The sequence below is a fragment of the Lemur catta genome, chromosome 11, assembly GCF_020740605.2.
Source record: "Lemur catta isolate mLemCat1 chromosome 11, mLemCat1.pri, whole genome shotgun sequence".
Classification (NCBI taxonomy): domain Eukaryota; kingdom Metazoa; phylum Chordata; class Mammalia; order Primates; family Lemuridae; genus Lemur; species Lemur catta.
In genome coordinates, this window is record NC_059138.1 from 2200960 (window position 1) to 2217100 (window position 16141).

The 16141-nt window shown below is 56.8% G+C and overlaps 1 protein-coding gene across 1 annotated transcript in view; it reads left to right on the top strand.

Moving 5' to 3' along the window:
- The first annotated feature begins 2276 nt into the window (after window positions 1–2276).
- The window catches only part of CNPY1 (canopy FGF signaling regulator 1), a 34431-nt gene continuing 20566 nt past the window's right edge, over window positions 2277–16141 (top strand). The window contains 2 exon segments of the mRNA XM_045564615.1: window positions 2277–2325; window positions 2328–2374. Of these exon segments, the coding sequence (XP_045420571.1) occupies window positions 2277–2325; window positions 2328–2374 (96 nt within the window).

Below are 16141 nucleotides of genomic sequence, written 5' to 3' on the forward strand. Positions count from 1 at the left end.
GTCCAGCCTCTCGGGACCCCAGAGAGCCAAGAACACCCAGAGCAACCAGCAGCACAGGCAGCATCGAGGCCAGGGGGCAGCGGCCAGGCAGGAGCTGGCTCAGGGGTGCAGGCTCGGAGAGCAGAGGGACACCAGGCCCAAGCTTGTCACCAGGCAGAGTTGGGGATTCCTAGCCGAGTCCAGAGGGGGAGGGCAGGGGACAGCTGCTCACACAGTCCTCACCCTATGACGGGGGAGAGCACAGAGTGAAGCAGGCTGGGTGACACTCCCCCACGGTGAGCAGGGTTTGAGCCCAACCTTTTTGGCAGCAGGGACCGTTTTCATGGAAGACAATTTTTCCATCAATGGGGCGGGGGGTGGTTTCGGGATGATTTAAGTGCATTACATTTACTGTGCACTTCATTTCTATTATTATTACATTGTAATACATGATGAAATAATTCTACCACTTACCAGACCCCCGGCTTAGACAATGCGGAGTCTTGTGGACGACGGAGGGTGCCGCCAGGGGGCACAGGGATCCACCCCCACAGGCCCTTGCAGCTCTTTCCCTGACACCTCTGCTGCGCCCTGGTCCTGGTGGCCCAAGCTGAGCTCCACCCAGCGTCCATGCTGCAACCGTGGGTCAGAGGAGGGGTGGAGCGTGAGCGCCAGCTCCTCAGGAAGGTTCTGGAACCTTCAGGGCCTGGCCTAGCTGCGAGGGAGCTGGAAAGGGAGAGTCCTGCTCCTGGGGAGGAGGGGGCTCGGCCCGGGCGGCCGGCAGCCTGGCAGCCCCAGCACACTGCGTTATGTTCATACGGCAAGTGCCGACGTGGGCGCCCGAGACCCGTCTTCCGCGCCTCGGGCAATGGGCCGAGCAAGCCCCCCCGGCCCACCGAAGGGCGTCTTGGAGAGAGGGGTCGTTCTGCTTCAGGTCCCTGAAGAACCGATGCCACGTATCGGACGTACACTCGATATAAGGTATCATAGTGACCCTAACCACGCTCACTGATTGAGGGTCACCCGGCCAGTGAGAGCAGAGGCAGGGCAGAGCCCAGCTGTGTGCCCCCAAGGCCTGGGCCCACCACGTGTGTGCTCAGGCGGTGGCTCGGAGCGGCTGCTGTCTGGACGTGTGCTGGGTCACCAGGAAACCAGGGGAGTCAGTGCACCTCTCCAAGCCACTCCGTGCCACGGGCACAAGCACCAGGGCCACCATGGGTGGCAGTGTGCCTACAGGGGCGCGGTGTGTGCAGACTGGCGACCCAGCGGGAGACGGTGCGCGTCCGAGCGTTAGCGCCTTCACGACCACGATGGGCGTTTGTCGTAAGCAGTGTGGGCCCTGCCACCAGCCACCACGCTCTGGCGTGTGGTCGCAAGAGGGTGCTGAACACGGTGTCAGGTCAGCCGTGCCCAGGCCCAGTTCCAGACATGTTCTAACATGTTCTCTAAAACGCAGTCCCTCACACACGACTCTGAAACGCTCGACTCAGATGTTTCGTGTGTCATTCACAGCCAGAGAGTCCAGACGGGTGGGGGGGGCAGCTTCACGGCTGTCCGGACACGGAGCCCGTCCTGCCTCGCTCCTCCGGCACCCCTCTGGGTGGCCCTGTCGTCTTGGCTTCCAGGTCACGGACAGGGCAAAGGTAGGAAACCGAAATCAGTTTCCAGTTGCGGAAATGAGGCTGATGTTGGAGGCATCACTTCGCTGACTTTCATTTGTGAGCGTTCGGACCCACGGCACAGCGCGACTCTCAGGCCGGCAGCCCCCTGCCTGGGAAGGGGGAGAGAGGGATTTTAGGGAGCAAAACCCAGCTGCATTGCCCATAAAATGGGGTTCAGAGGGTCCCCTTAGACTTTCAATCCAGGAAAAATGTATCTTTGGGAGCAGGGCCCGGCTTTGGCCAACCTTTCCCACGAGGCAGAGGCCCCCCGGGTGTACTTCGTGCCCCCCAGAGGGGCTGCAAGACGCCTGATGGACTCAGAGCAAAGAGTCCTCCCTCATTCTTTGAAAAAAAGCACATTTCAAACGCAGAAGTAAACCATACATGCCTTTTTAAAAACACAAAGAGTACAAAAGGGAGTGCAAGGAAAACCAGTCTGAGTCTGGCTACCTTTGAGAACCACAAGGGACAGGACTCCTCGTGGCTTCCTACAGCGCGTCGCCATCGTGGCTGTTCCGGCCGGAGCGCGGTACAGGGGCCCCATTCCGCCCCCTCAGAGGGACCATGTCCAGGCTCAGCTCTGTCTCCCGCCCTGACCACGGCTGTTTTCTGTCTTGTCCAGCCTGCAGGGCCCTGATGGATGAGGTGGAGTATGACGTCACCAAGGCTCGGCAGAAGAAGACCAAGGTGGGTCCTTCCGAATAAATCCTGACGGGACGCAGGAGAGGAGAAAGGTAGCGGAAAAGAAATTATGTGCCAGTGTGTAATTGCGGATGTGGGCAATTACCAGCCATTTATCCAAACAGCAGTTGGTCCTAATCTTCTAACCTTTCTCTTGTTCAGGGTATCAGCTCTAAATTGCTTCTGAGTCCTGCGGGACCCAAAGTAATCTTTAAGCTTGAAATTGCAGTATCTCTCTCAGCACCTAAATTTTGTGTCTTGTCGAGTCGAAAGACATTCCAGCTCTGTTGTTCTTCAGAATAAAAATAGCGCGTCTGTGGTTCTTGGCGAGGCCGGCAGGGGGCCCAGAGAGGCCACAGGGGCTGAGCCCCGCTCCTGGGCACCCTCCTCCCCTAAGACCTTCAGAGTGCTAGTGGGGGACGCAGGGTGCAAGACCCACGTCCCGGGACAGGCTGGACACTTCGCTGCGGGGGAAGAAGAAATGTTCTTACACAGCCCAAAGCGGGGTTCACTCCACGGCTCAGACACGCTGGGGGAGCTGTAAGGGCAGAGTCTGCGGAGCAGGGAGGGGCCGGGTGGGGGCCACTGTGCACACGGTTTAGGCGACACTGTCCCCTCTGAGCACTCAGGCCGTGAGTGCCCAGAACAATAAGCCAATCTCAACGTGATCCTCAGGGAAGTATTGTTAGAAAATTGTCCCACAACGTCCTCTAACTCACTCAAAGCTGAGCAGAAGTTGGTTTGGGGTCTCCTGCGGTTCTGTCTTGTCCTGGTGCCCCGCAGCCCGACCTGGCGCGACCGATGGGTGGCAGGGTCTGCGTGCTGTCCTCCCCCTTCCCACCTGGGCTCCCACCCAGAGAGGGGCAGGACGGAGAGGGAGGCCTGGGGCGCTGCAGCGTGTTGCTGCACGGCAACATGACAGCCAGGCCTTACTGAAGCGTGTCTTGCTTTTAATCTGCCTAAGTTTCGAATGAGAGAGGAAGTTTCACCCCCAAGTCAGTAGCGCCCATGGGAGAGCGCCGAGCGCCAGGAGCTCCGGGTCTCTCCTGGGCTCGTTGTCTCCCCAAAGGTCACATGAGGGTGGACCCCTCAGGAGGCTTCTCTGGCCATTCCCAGAAAGGACCTCGTGCAGATCCACTGGCCGCTCTGTGGCAGGGCTGCGGCCTGCATCCAGGGACACCAGGGTCCCATCCCGTGTGGTCACCTGAATGCCGGACACACCCCTCCAGCCGGGAGCAGTCCTGGTCCCTGACAGCCAGCCTGAGGCCAATTACCACTGTCATCAGGGCCAGGAAAGGGGTGTGTGGATGTCCCGGTAGAACTGAGCTCCTTTTGGCCCCAGGGGGGCAGCCGGCTGGTAGATGCAGCCTTTGTCAGCAGCCTCCTTCCCTCTGCCGTTCGCAGAACCTGGGAGGATCCCAACTGCGCCTGCAGGTGAAGGCCCCTTCCGGCTGCTCGTCTCCTCTCCTGGGTGCCAGGGGTCCTCCGCCTGCTTTGAGCTGCGACGGTGAGGCTGGGAGGGCCTGGAAACGTTTCCTGGGAAGGACGTGGCCTGTGGCTCCATCCACACGCGCCGGGCCAGGGCAGGGGTGCAGACCCTCGGGGAAGGGAGTCCCCGCCGCCCTTGAGCTGTGGCCGAGCAAGACCTTCCGGACCGTCAGACAGTTGCTCAGTGGGCTGTGGGGGGTTGGGGAGGCCTCGAAGCCAGACTGGGTGGGCCTCCCGGACCTGACCTGAGGCTGGCCCGCCGAGCGAGCTAGAAGGAAGGAAGGAGTGGGTCGTGTGGCCCAGGGAATTATTAGAAAATAAGGCTCATTTATTTTAATTGACACCATCCTCAAGATAGCTCAGAGGTCTTCAATGTTATGGATTTTGTGGGGCAGCCTATGACAACAGACGATGGCAGCGGCACCTGTTTGGTAACACAATGCGTGTAGGCCTGGGTTCCCAGACCCGCTGCCTGGCTCCGTTGGAAACGTTCTTCTTGGCCAAGGTTTCCAGTGCTGCTCTCCCTTTCTTAAAAAGAAGGAATTGAATTCACACGCAGTGACCTTTCGCTTGGAGCCGTCTGTGGCAGGCACAGCGATCGTCCCCCACCTGCAGAGATCTCTCTCCACGGCTGGGCAGCGGGAGGTCACGCGGGGGAACGAAGTCTCCTTAAGTGCAGAGTTCAGAATGTGGCACTTGGGCTGCTGGTGGCAGGTGGGAGACCCCTCGCTGGCTGCAGTCGTGGGAATGTTCCCGCTTGACGCTTCCCCTGCCTTGGTACAGAGTCACATCTGTAGCACAAAACACAGCCAGCGTTTCAGCACTGAGGATACGTCTCTATTTATTTACTTTTTTAAAAAATTAGATGAATGGCAGTTTTAGCGAAACACAGTTAGCAGCACAGCACTGCGAGATTTGGAGACCCCTACCTCATGGTCGCTTTCCCAGTGAGTATCTGTCCCCTGTCCTAGCAACCATGGAAGGCAGACCCGCGACAACAAGGCACAGGTGAACGGCTGTGTCCAGGGCGGGCCCAGGGCTGGGAGCTGGGGTCTGGGGGCTGACGTTTGCTTTCACACATGGGGACTCTGGACTGTGGTCCCTGCATCCAAGGTCACCAGCCCAGTGGGGCTGGTACCTGGGAGGGACCCAGGGAACGTGTGCTCGGTGCGTGGCAGTGCGTGGCAGGGCAGAGTCCTGTTTGGACCAGCGCCTGGCGCCTGTGCCGTCCGCGTGTCCTCACAGCGCTGGGAGCAAACTGGGCCACGGACCTTCATTGTAGAAATGCCAGTGAGGCCCAGAGAGGTTCGGTGACTCCCTTAATTCTGACAAATTGGCATTAATTTAATTTGCTAAGTTAATTTAGACAAATTCCAATGTCGTTTGTTACTGCTGGGGTGTAGGGAACGATACCCCAAAGCCTTGTGCTTTGGCACACGGAGCACCTGGAATTAAAAGAAACTGGAAGGTCTTAGAAGCTGCCTCAGAATCTTCTCTCGTTTCCTCCCCTGACCCCAAGTGCAGCGAGAGACTCTCTGGAGTTTCCTTATCTGACCCAGGAAACGGTTTTCCAAGAGAAATGCAATTGTCTTCAGACTCTCTCCCTGGGAATCTCATCAAATAACCAGGAAAGGTGTCACCACCAGAGAGAAGAGTCTGAAAGTCATCGCCGCACCAGGTAGACTTTCCTTCCGTTCTCTCTGAGAGCAGCCGCGGGTGCCACCCAGGGGACTTTGTCTACACGGTCGGACAGCCTTCGTCCACAGCGCAGTTCTGCCCTCACCTCCTCTAACTTGCCGGCCCCAGCCATTTGTGCCCCCAAAGAATCGCTTGCTGCTCCTCTAGAATGGCCTACAGCCCCCACGCCCTCCCCTCTGTGAAGAAGGGACTTAAGCCTCCTCCCTCTGGCCCCTCAGGTCTCATATTTCACGCGGTCCCCGGCCTATGCACATTAAAAACTTTTACACTGCCTTCGCCAAGTAATCTGTCTGTTGTCGGTCATTTTGGTGAACCTTCAGAGAGGGAAGAAGGGGAGCTTTCCCTTTGCCCCTACACTTTGGCAGAGACACCTCATCCTGTAATGTACTCCACGACAACAGGGTACTATGGCATTGTGGAGTTGTGCAGTGCACACCCTGCACAATTGTACATGGGGCCCTGTTTGCTAACAAAACGACAGGCCTGGGCTGTTGTAACAGGCCAGCCAGGAGGTGAAGGGGGATTCAGTCCATCAGGAATTTCCTACCCACTGGTGAGCCATAAAACCTGTTTGGTGGGGTACAACCAACGGGTAAAAAAAAAAAAAAATTGTGTGTGTAATATCAAAGTAAATCTTACAGAAAAAGAGAGTACTATTTGTGACACTTTATGTAATGGGTTGCAATGTCAAAAGTGGGTCATATCCAAAAAACTGAAAGCCACCGTAACAGATGGCTGTCCCCAGCATGAGATAGTAGCCTAAAGATATTTCATTTGGGAAGATTATTAAGACCCAAACAATGCCACAACAATTCCTGATTCCTCATGCAGAAAAAAATCAGAACACCTCCTCCGAATCCAGGTACCCGGCAGTCACCGCCTTGATTTGGTGGCCTCGCTTCCCGCAGGCCACGCCTGGCGCCTGGCTCGCAGGCGGCCGTAGCCTCCAGGCCCGGATTCCTAATTATGCGCTCACCACTCTGGGTCTGCGTGTGGTGTAGATGCAGAAGGAGTTCTTACCCCACAGGGGTTCCCACTCGGCCAGAGGCCTCAGCAGGACCAGTGTGGACCCCGCGTGGCAGGACTGGTGAGCTGTGGGGTGGGGGTGGACGTGGCTCTGAGGGGCACGACTGCGCAGGCAGCAGTGCTCGGGGCTGCAAAGGGAGAAGCCCCGTGCTCTGTTCCTTTTCAACAAGTGGACAATTTGTCCCGGAGCCCCCCAGCCCCAAACTCCCCCCATACCTCATCGGTGAGGGAGGCTGCACATGCCACGACTCTGGGGAAGCAGCCACCACTGTCCCGACGCCTGGGGTGACCCGGGCCCAAGCCCAGGCTGGGAGCGGCCACCCCCCTGCCCCTCCGACCCCTGGCCCACAAGCAGCACCAGTGTCACACGGGTGGGAGAGCACAGAGAGCCCAGGAGACGGACACCAGCGTCCCCACTGAGGGTGGCAACCCACCCTTCTGAGACACGCTGGTCTTATCTCTCGCGCCTCACGGGAATGAATGGATGTCAGTATGTTTGGCTGAAATAACCTCAACCCTCTCCTGAGACTCCTCATTTTCCTTCCGTGTGAGAGAGGAGGAAGCATGAATGAATCGTGCTCTGGGGTTGTATATGTTTTTATTTTTAACTTTTGGTGGCTTTTATTGGGTATCATCTTCTATTTTATTTCTTCTTCCCTATTTTATTTAAAAAGAGAAACATTATCACATGAATGTTACTGAAAATGCTGATGTAATTCTTTACTGATCGCATTTTCAGGGTGGGCTGATTGCTGGGAAACCCCGCGGTCTCAGTGTCGTCACCTGCTGTCCATGACATACCCAGTGGGGTTGACAGGGCCATCTGCTCCACTTGGTCACCCAGGGATGTGGGTCCTGGGTCCCTGACATTCAGCAGCTGGTGGGAAGAGAGAACAGAGAGGGCTCCTCAGGAAGGTTTTATGGGCAGACTCAAGAGTGAGACACCTACTTCTGCCCCCATCCCACGGCTGGGACTGTCATGCTGGCTGGAAACAGTTGAACCATGTGCCCGGGAGGAGGGAGAAATGGGGCATAGCATCGCTGTGTGCACAGCTGTACGCATGGCAGCATCTGCCACACTGGTCTTTGAGGACAAGCCTGGTAGCATGGGACAAAGAAAGCCAGCGTGGCTCTGGATGCCTTTGGTGACCAAGGAGTTCCTTCAAACTGTTACTGTGGGCCTCAAGCAGAGCAGCCGACCTCCCAGCCCCAGGCCTGTCCACTGCAGCAGGCGCCCGCCGTCCGGAGCCCAGCCTTACACACGATGACGCAAGTCCCTGCCTTGCCATTGCACACCACGTGTTGGCAGTGGTCCAGTCAAATGGTAGCCGTGTCCCCACTGCCTTGGACACTGCCAGGTGGGCACCCCTAGCTGAGGTTCTCAGCCTTGAGGGCTTATTGCCTGTAGCCAGCTCTGGGCCAGACAGTAAGCCAGCCCCCAGCTGCACGTGCTAGTCACTCCAGCTGTTTCAAACAGAAAGGAATTGAATGCAGGGGTTTAGAGGCTTCTGCACGCTCACTGGGCCATCAGGGAACTTTCTCTGCGGCACGAGGAGGCTGAGACCAGCACGATCTAGGCCGGGAAGGCTCTGCCTCCTGTGACTCAGAGCCAGGCTGTGCCTCCTGGAAATGCACCCGGAAAAGCACAGAGCGGAGGGCGTGCTCCCGTCTCCTCTTACCACACACACCCTCTCGCACCCGAGCCCCAGGACGGGGCTGGCATCTGCTCCAGAAAACCCGGTGACTGCAGACGGTGCTGCCAGAGGCAGTCGGGCTGTCCCCACCCTGCCCTCCAGGTCGCAGGGGAATGCGTCCCCCTGGCAAGACCGCACCCCCAGAGGACTCCAGCTGCACGCAGAGGGCTTTGCTTTCCGGCCTCTGCAGCCCAGCAGAAGGTGGGGTGGGTGCTGCAGACCACCCCGTACTCACCCGCCTTCTGGAATAAAATCAGGGTCTGTCTGCAGGAGGGAAGGGAGGAGGGACGGTGAGCAGGTGCGGGTTGGAGCTGCCGTTGTGGCAGTGCTCTGTGCATTCCAGTCTTCCTCTGTGGCCCTCAGGAAAGCTCCCCCGCTTACACCGGTGGGCTCTGTCCGTTTCTGGGGTCTGTCCTGCACCACGCGCACTTGCGGTTGCTGCCGTGCCTGAGTGTGTGAGCCGAAGGTTCTCAGCTTTGCCCGCCTTCGGATGATCGTCCCTCTGTGACCAAAGTGCTCCCTCGCTCCCCTCCCAAAGGGCTCGAACGCTGGCGGGGAGGAGGAGCAGAGGGCAGGGCCTCGCCCGAGCCGGCGCTGGTGTCGGCAGAGCTCACCTTCCTGGAGGCAGGACCCCCACGCAGCTGTCAGTGACAGCGTGATGACGCGTGGGGCACAGGCTGGGGCTGCCCCAGCACAGCGGCGGGGCCTGTCAGTGTCGAGCCTGGCATTAGGGAATCGGGGTGTGGGGCAGCTTTGCGCTTGTTCCTGTGGGGGGAGCCTGCTCCGTGCCCTTGGCGGGGTGCTCGTGTCCAGCTGCCTTTGCTGCCTCAACATAGCCCCACTCCCTCCTCAGCCGGGGTCTCCCGGGCCGCCTCCACCTCCCCTTCCCCAGGCCAGGGTCCCGTGCCCACCCACCTCCTCAGTCGCGTCCTCCCAGGAAGACGGAGGTGGGACCCTCCTGTTCCCGGTACCTGCAGGACACTTGGCCGGGGCCGAGCTCTGGCCCCCGGGCTGGGTCTTGCTTGGGAGCCGCCCAGTGCTTGTCCCCTCAGTGCCTGGCAGGCCCTGGGCCCTGCGTGGAGTTAGGCCCACCTGTGACCATCTTCATCTGGGGCTGGGGTCCCGGCACGTTCCGGTCTCCACGCCAGCCACAGAGGGGGCGGCCTCTCTGACTTGCCTGGGACCTGCCGCCGCCGCCACCCTGCGAGGGAAGTGGGCTGGGACAGTGAGCTGCAGCCACTCCATCTTGCTGGCCAGCCCTACACGGTGGGGCCCAAAGGCACCTGGGCGGCCAGGGCGGAAACGCAAACCCGGGGAAGGGGAGCGAGCGTTTGCCTCGAGTGCGTGTGCGCCGCGTGTGCACACATGTGTGAGTGCATCTGTGCATGCGTGTGTGTCTGTGCATGCACACCACAAACACATGAGCTCACAGTCACCTATCAACGTCACAGAGAGAGCGTGAGATAGGGCCACTGAGTCTGTGCCCCTGTCCCCAGGGGCTGGGAAAAGGTACATTTCTGCTGCCAACCAGTTTTGGGGACCCCGATGTGCCTGCCCGACATTGTTCTTCCCGGCGGGGCCAGCAGGGGGACCTTTCCCGGCTTCCTGCCCTCTGGCCGCTGCCTGGACAAGGGGTTAACAGCCCCTCCCCCTCCCCAAAGCAGAGGATTAAAAATTCATGCTGTCCCCAGGGGATGTGGGAGGAAGGGGTGACACAAAATTAAAAGGGAAAGAGATTATTTTAATCCCCTTGGTAGAGGTTGCAACAATGTGGAGAGAGCTGAGAGTTTGTCCCGTTAGACTGAGGCGTGAGGACGGACTTTGCCACCAGGAGCTGAGAATTACAAACTGCATGTTTTCTCCTCTAAATAAGAAATTTGCCTTAATCCCGTAGATATTGCTTCTCCGGGTAAAGGTGCTCAGATTTTCATAACCCCTGACATTGTGGGCAAGTGGATTTCAAACTTGATTTCAACTTTTGCCTCTCGGGGTTTCACCCCGGACCAGGAGGATGGGGCAGGACTCCCGCACGGTGTCCGTGTCGGTGAGCTGGACCCCACGCTGACTCTCACTCGCACCCCCGGGGACCCTGTCCACCATTGGTTAGCTGAGGTGCAGGCCTCTCTCGTTCCCTCACCTGGGCACACACCTGAACATAAAGTGAACAGATGCCACCTTCGTTTGGAGAATCGCTGTGAACGTGGCGCAAACTTCTTCCTTGGCCGATGGGCATGCTCCCAGAGGGAATGGCAGAGCAGTCCATTTGTTTGCCAGCTGGAAATGTAAGGCTCTTTCCCTCCTCCGCCCATCCTGGTGGAGAAGAGGCCGGGAGGCCGGGAGAGAGAAGCCCCGTCAGCCTCTGTCCCGGGCACGGGGTTGAGGCCGCTGCAGGGGGACAAAGCCACGTGGAAACCGTCTCTGCAGTTCCCCCGTGCGTGGCGGGTGCCACATGGATGTCGTCGCTCTGTGGTTCTGTCCTTAGTTACTCTACTGCAACAGAAGACTCTCTAGAGATGTCCAGATCTTTTATCTGCAAGTAAGGCCCTTGAATGGGTATCAGTTTGGGATTTTGTGGTTGTTAATGAGCTTGATAAAGGAGAAATTAGCATATTTTGTTTCTGACCACAGACCGAGGCAGGTGGCATTTGAAGGCACGAATGTTCCTGTCTGATTCATGAGATGAACTTTGTGATGTTTCCCAAGGACTCTAAACCGCCCCAGCCAGGAGGGAAATCACCGCCCGTTGCCAGACTGAACCCCACTGCCATGAGAGCACTGCCGTTAGTATGATGTGGGATGATTTTGTAGAGTTACTGTGGGATTTTTAAATTCCAATTCTTTTCAGTTGGGTTTGATTGAAAAACAATTTCCAGCAACAGTTTTTAGGAGGAGGCGGTAGATACCATAAAATAAAGCCGTGGATAATTGGGGTCCCAGATTTAACGAGATGGAGAACCCCGTTAAAGAATCATTGAGAAGGACAATGACCTACAGAAAGACACCAAGCCCGCAAGGACACACAGAGACGCAGCTCTCTTCTGCAGGCAGGATCGATGACGCTCTCTTTGTCGTAACTCAGCTATTAGAAAAATTGTGCTGAACTTTCAGAACCGATTTTTTTCCTCTTTACATTTTAGTACCATTTTTACTTTCGGGGGATCCTCCTAGACATTAATCTAAGCGAAATCCTGTTTGTTATTTTGAACAGATGTTTACGCGTCTTCTGTTTTGTTGGCTTAGGCTGCCAGTCTGGAATCCAGGGTGGCCTGGTGCTTGGGGCTCCGTGTGGCACGTGCCGTGGGAGGCCGGACGGCCACAGGGAGGACGTGGCTCATTCTCGCTGAGGTTCTGTCGCTCTCGGATATTCTAGGTTGACAGTGGTCAGAGGCTCAGGCTTATATCCCTCTAGGGAGCTGCTAAAGCAAAGCAGCCCCTCCCCCGCGCCTGGGGCACTGCCCGGGAGCACCAGGGGCTGCAGGCTCTGGGCCTGACACTCTTGCTGGGATTCCCGTTTGCCGTCTGCCCCGTTTGATGGTGAGAAGCTGAACGGAGGCAGTGCTCGCTCCCTTAGGGCCACCGAGCCAAGGTGCAAATAGGGAGCCATCCCTCGTTGAGCACACCCCGTGTGACAAAGTGCCGATACCCTAAACTGCAGAGAGGGGAAGAGAAGGCTGCGCTTTAAGCAGCACAGCAGACTGTTTGCTGTCCAAACACTGTCCTGCGCTCTAAACTCGTTCCCTAAACCTCCCAAATCCAGTGTCACAATTAGTCCTATCACTTGCATGTTGTTTGGCCTCTATTCCTTGATTTTTTTTTAAAATAAACATCTAGCATAGAGAGCAGAGAAGATTACTTGTCAAGAATTTGCCATAGTATGAGCCCAATTTTCCCTTTTTAAAAAAGTCTGTCTAGAATGAGAAGCCCATTACCAAAGAGAGGAAGGAGTGGAAGGTCACTCTCTCGTGGCATCGACCATCAGGGAGCACACCTGCGGGGACCAGGCAGGCTGTGGCCAGGGACAGGCAGGCTGGCTCTGGGCTGGGTTTAGAAGCCAAGGATGTCCAAACATGGCACAGAGGGTCTCACCTGGACAGACGTGCGGAAGGCCCGGGCAGGAGACGTCAGACGGGACAGCAGAGCCTTTTGTCTCGTTAGCGTTACTGAGCACGGGTTGTGACCTTTGGAACCAGCTTCTGTAGCGGTGGCTCTAACTGCAGGTGGTTCTGCTCCCCACTGGACATCGGCAACGGCTGGGGACATTTTTGGCTTTCACAGCCAGAGGGGAGGGTGACACGGCAGCTAGTGGGTGGAGCTCAGGGATGCTGCCCACACCCCATGGTGCACGGGACTGTTGGGCCTGCGTGTCAATAGTGCTGCAGGTTCAGAACCGTGTTCCATAAAAATCAGGAATTTTCCTCACTTGAATCCAGAATTCCAGTGTTTGGAGGAAGTCGAGGCCGTGAGCAGAGACAGCACGGCCCTGCTGGAGTTGCGCTCGAAACCCTCGGACTGCAGTTAGATCCGGTTTGCAGAGAGAGACACACCCGCGTGCTGCAAAGAGGTTCAGGTGCACGGAGGACCATGCCCAGGCCTGGGGAGACAGTGCTCTGGGTTGAATAGTGTCCCCCCAAGTTTGTGTCCACCCAGAACCCCAGAGTGTGACCGTATTTGGAAACAGGATTCTCACAGATATTATCGGTTAAGATGAGGTCATCCTGGAGGGGGTGGGCCCTAATCCACGGAGTGGCCCCTCATAAGACACAGAGACACACGGGAGGCAGGACAGCAGGTGATGAAGGGCAGAGACTGGCATGTCTACACGCCGAGGATCGTGGAGGACGGCCAGCAGCCACCAGAACTGGGAAGAGGCCAGGAGGGATCCTCCCCTAGAGCTTCGGAGACAGCACAGCCCTGCCCACACCTTGATCTTGGACCTCCCGCCTCCGGAACTGTGGGAGAGTGAATTTCTGTAGTTTCCAGCCACCTGTCTGTGGCGCTTTGTTACAGCAGGGTGACAAACCCAGGCCCAAGCCCCTGAACCCCGCGGAGCAGGAGAGGCGGCTGCTGAGGCGGCAGCGTGGCAGGTGGAGGCTGCAAATCCCGTGTGTCACAACATTTCCCACAGAAAGCTGTGCTGGTGGGCTCCCTGCAACGTGGGGACACGGCCACGCTGGGCTCCCTCCTCCCGGCAGCAGTTGCCCGGGGCCGGCTAGTCCCCGTGGTCTCCCAGGTTCTAAGCCCCGAATACTCATTGCTGGGGGGAAGCTGTTTTCTCGTAGGTGGAGAATCTCTGTGACCAGGTCTCCAGCACGAGAGAGATTTAAAAGTCCAGGATGGCCCCGCGAGGAGAGCAGCGGGACTCGCGTGGCGCTCCGTGGACGCAGAGGACAGCACGTCCTTCAGTGGCTCTGCACCTGTGGCTGCCTTGCCCTGCACTGCCTGGGGGGGGTCTCATCATGTGCTGCCGCCCCCCCGCCGCCTCCTGCTGGGCTGGAGCTTCCCTTCTCCGCTTGGGATTGAGAAGCGGCCCCAACACGGCCCCACGTCATGGTGGCCCATTTCCTCTGCCAGTTCCCACGAGGCGTGGCTCTCCGTGGGACAGGAAGGGACAGTGACGTGTGACTGGCAGAGCTGGCTTCCCAGAGCAGCGTGAACGCTGCTCAGGAGTGAGGCGTCTGGGCTCAGGGACCTGTCCCCACCGCAGTCCTGCGTGGCCAGTCAGATGGATTTAAGTGAGTAACGGAAGTGCTGGTGTGGACAGGGCTCCAGCGGAGAGATTTCAGATTTTATATTAAAAAGGGTCTTATTCTCCTGCCCATTGTTTAAGTCAAGTGAAAAAATAATTAGGCTCTTGGGCCCTTCTCATGCCCTTTTTCCTAAACTTTCTGAAAACATCAGAAGGAACTGTCAAGTCTGGGTGTTCTGGAGAGTTCTGCTGCCCCTCCTGCATGGAGATGTACAGTCAGGGGTTGCCCTCATGTTTTAGAGGGCACGGGGGTCCACCGATAAGATCGTCTGCTCAGCAAGGCGGCTCTCGGGCTGTCCCGCTGAGCTCCTCACGATGGCACCTCCGAGAGGCCACGACTCTGTGGGCTCCTGGGACGTCCCCAGGTGGGGCCCACAGGGGACCAGGAGCCCTCGGTTGGCTCTGAGGGCTCTCCAGGTCGTAAGCATGCTGGACTGGTAGAAGGTGCACATGTCTAATGACTCTACTCTGGGTTTTCAAATGTTTCTTCATTAAAAAATTTAAATTACAAAAGTAATCCATGATGATTGTAACCAGAGATGTATGAAGATGAAACCCCCCCTTCCCCAACCTGCTGTACTCCCCCCACAGGGATAAGCCACGGGAGGGGCACAGCCTTCCTGGCTGGCACCGAGCTCACACGCAGGTAAACGGCTGCACGTTTGGTGTTTTCTCCGGCATTTTGAAACAGTAGAGACGTCACGCTGTATATATTCCTCCGGAGGATGTGGACATGTCCAGTGAGTTTCAATGTTTTCCTCATGCTCTGTGCTGGATTGCGTCCCCAAAGTCACATGGTAAAGCCCTGACTCCCCTTGTGACTTATTGCGGATGGTCTTTGAGGAGGTGATTAAGGTTACATGAAGTCACGGGGGTGGAGCCCGGATCCAACAGGACTGGTGTCCTTATAGAAGAGGAAGACACTTGCGAGGCTGAGGTTGGAGGATCGCTTGAGCCCAGGAGGTGGAGGCTGCAGTGAGCTGTGATCGCACTGCTGCACTCCAGCCTGGGCAACAGAGCAAGACCCTGTCTCAAAAAAAGAAACAAAACCCAAAAACAAAACAAAGAGGAAGAGACACCAGAGGGCTCTGTCAGCCAGTGAGGCTACTTCTCCAGGAGGCCTCTGTCTGTAGGCCAAGAAGAGAGCCCTCCCCGGGAACAGGGTCATGTGGCACTTTGATCTTGGACTTCCAGCCTCCAGGACTGTGAGGAAATAGATTTCTGCTGTGGAAGCCACCTGGCCTATGGTATTTTGTTGTGGCAGCCCCAGCAGACAGAGCACCTCCCTTACCGAGAATACATCCTGGACGTCTCCAGGCCGATACATGGGATCTAACTCATTCTTAAAAACAGCTGCACAGCATGTGGCTGCGCCCAGTCCCCGGGCCACGCTCCTGTAGACGGACTCGCGTGTTGTCTCCAGGGCTCTGCTACCACACAGCAACGTCACGACAAGCCTTCTGGATCACATGTCCTTACGAGTTTTCAACCTGATTTCTACAGGACAGATTCCTGCAGGGCGTGGGGCAGAGGGTGTGTCCGTTTTCCCCGGAGCCCATGTGCTGGGCTGCTTTCCCCAGATTGCACCATCTGTATTTCCACCGGCGACGGGTGAGAGACCTGCCCTCCTGCAGTCTCGCAGCAGTGGATAGTATCGTTCCTTTAAATTCTGGTAATCTAAGAAGTGAAAAATGGTATTTCACTGTTGCCTTATTTTCCTTCTCATCCACTGCTATGAAGCTAAGCGTATTTTCACTAGCGTGTTGTTTATTTAGACCTCCTCTGTTTGCAGCTGCTTGTTTTTAGGCTTTCCCCGTCATTCTGTTGGGTTGTTTGCTTCCATCCTTCTATTCTTGCAAATATCACTTGGTAGGCACAGCGACACTCTGACCCACCGGAGTTGTGCGTTCTCCTGGGCTGGGATGTGCCTGTGGCTGTTCCTTCTGCCACAGACTGTCCTCCTGGCTTTAGAAGGTCCCCGGTCCTTTGTCATACAACTAGTTTCTGAATTTTCTTCTAATAGTTTGTGCTTTTGTTTTATGTTTAGATCATGGGTCTATGTGCAATATATTTTTTGGATGAGCATGAGGTCACATGTGCTAGCACCTTCATTAAATAAATCTTACTACCCCCATGCTGAATTGGAATGACACTTGGTCACCTTTTTA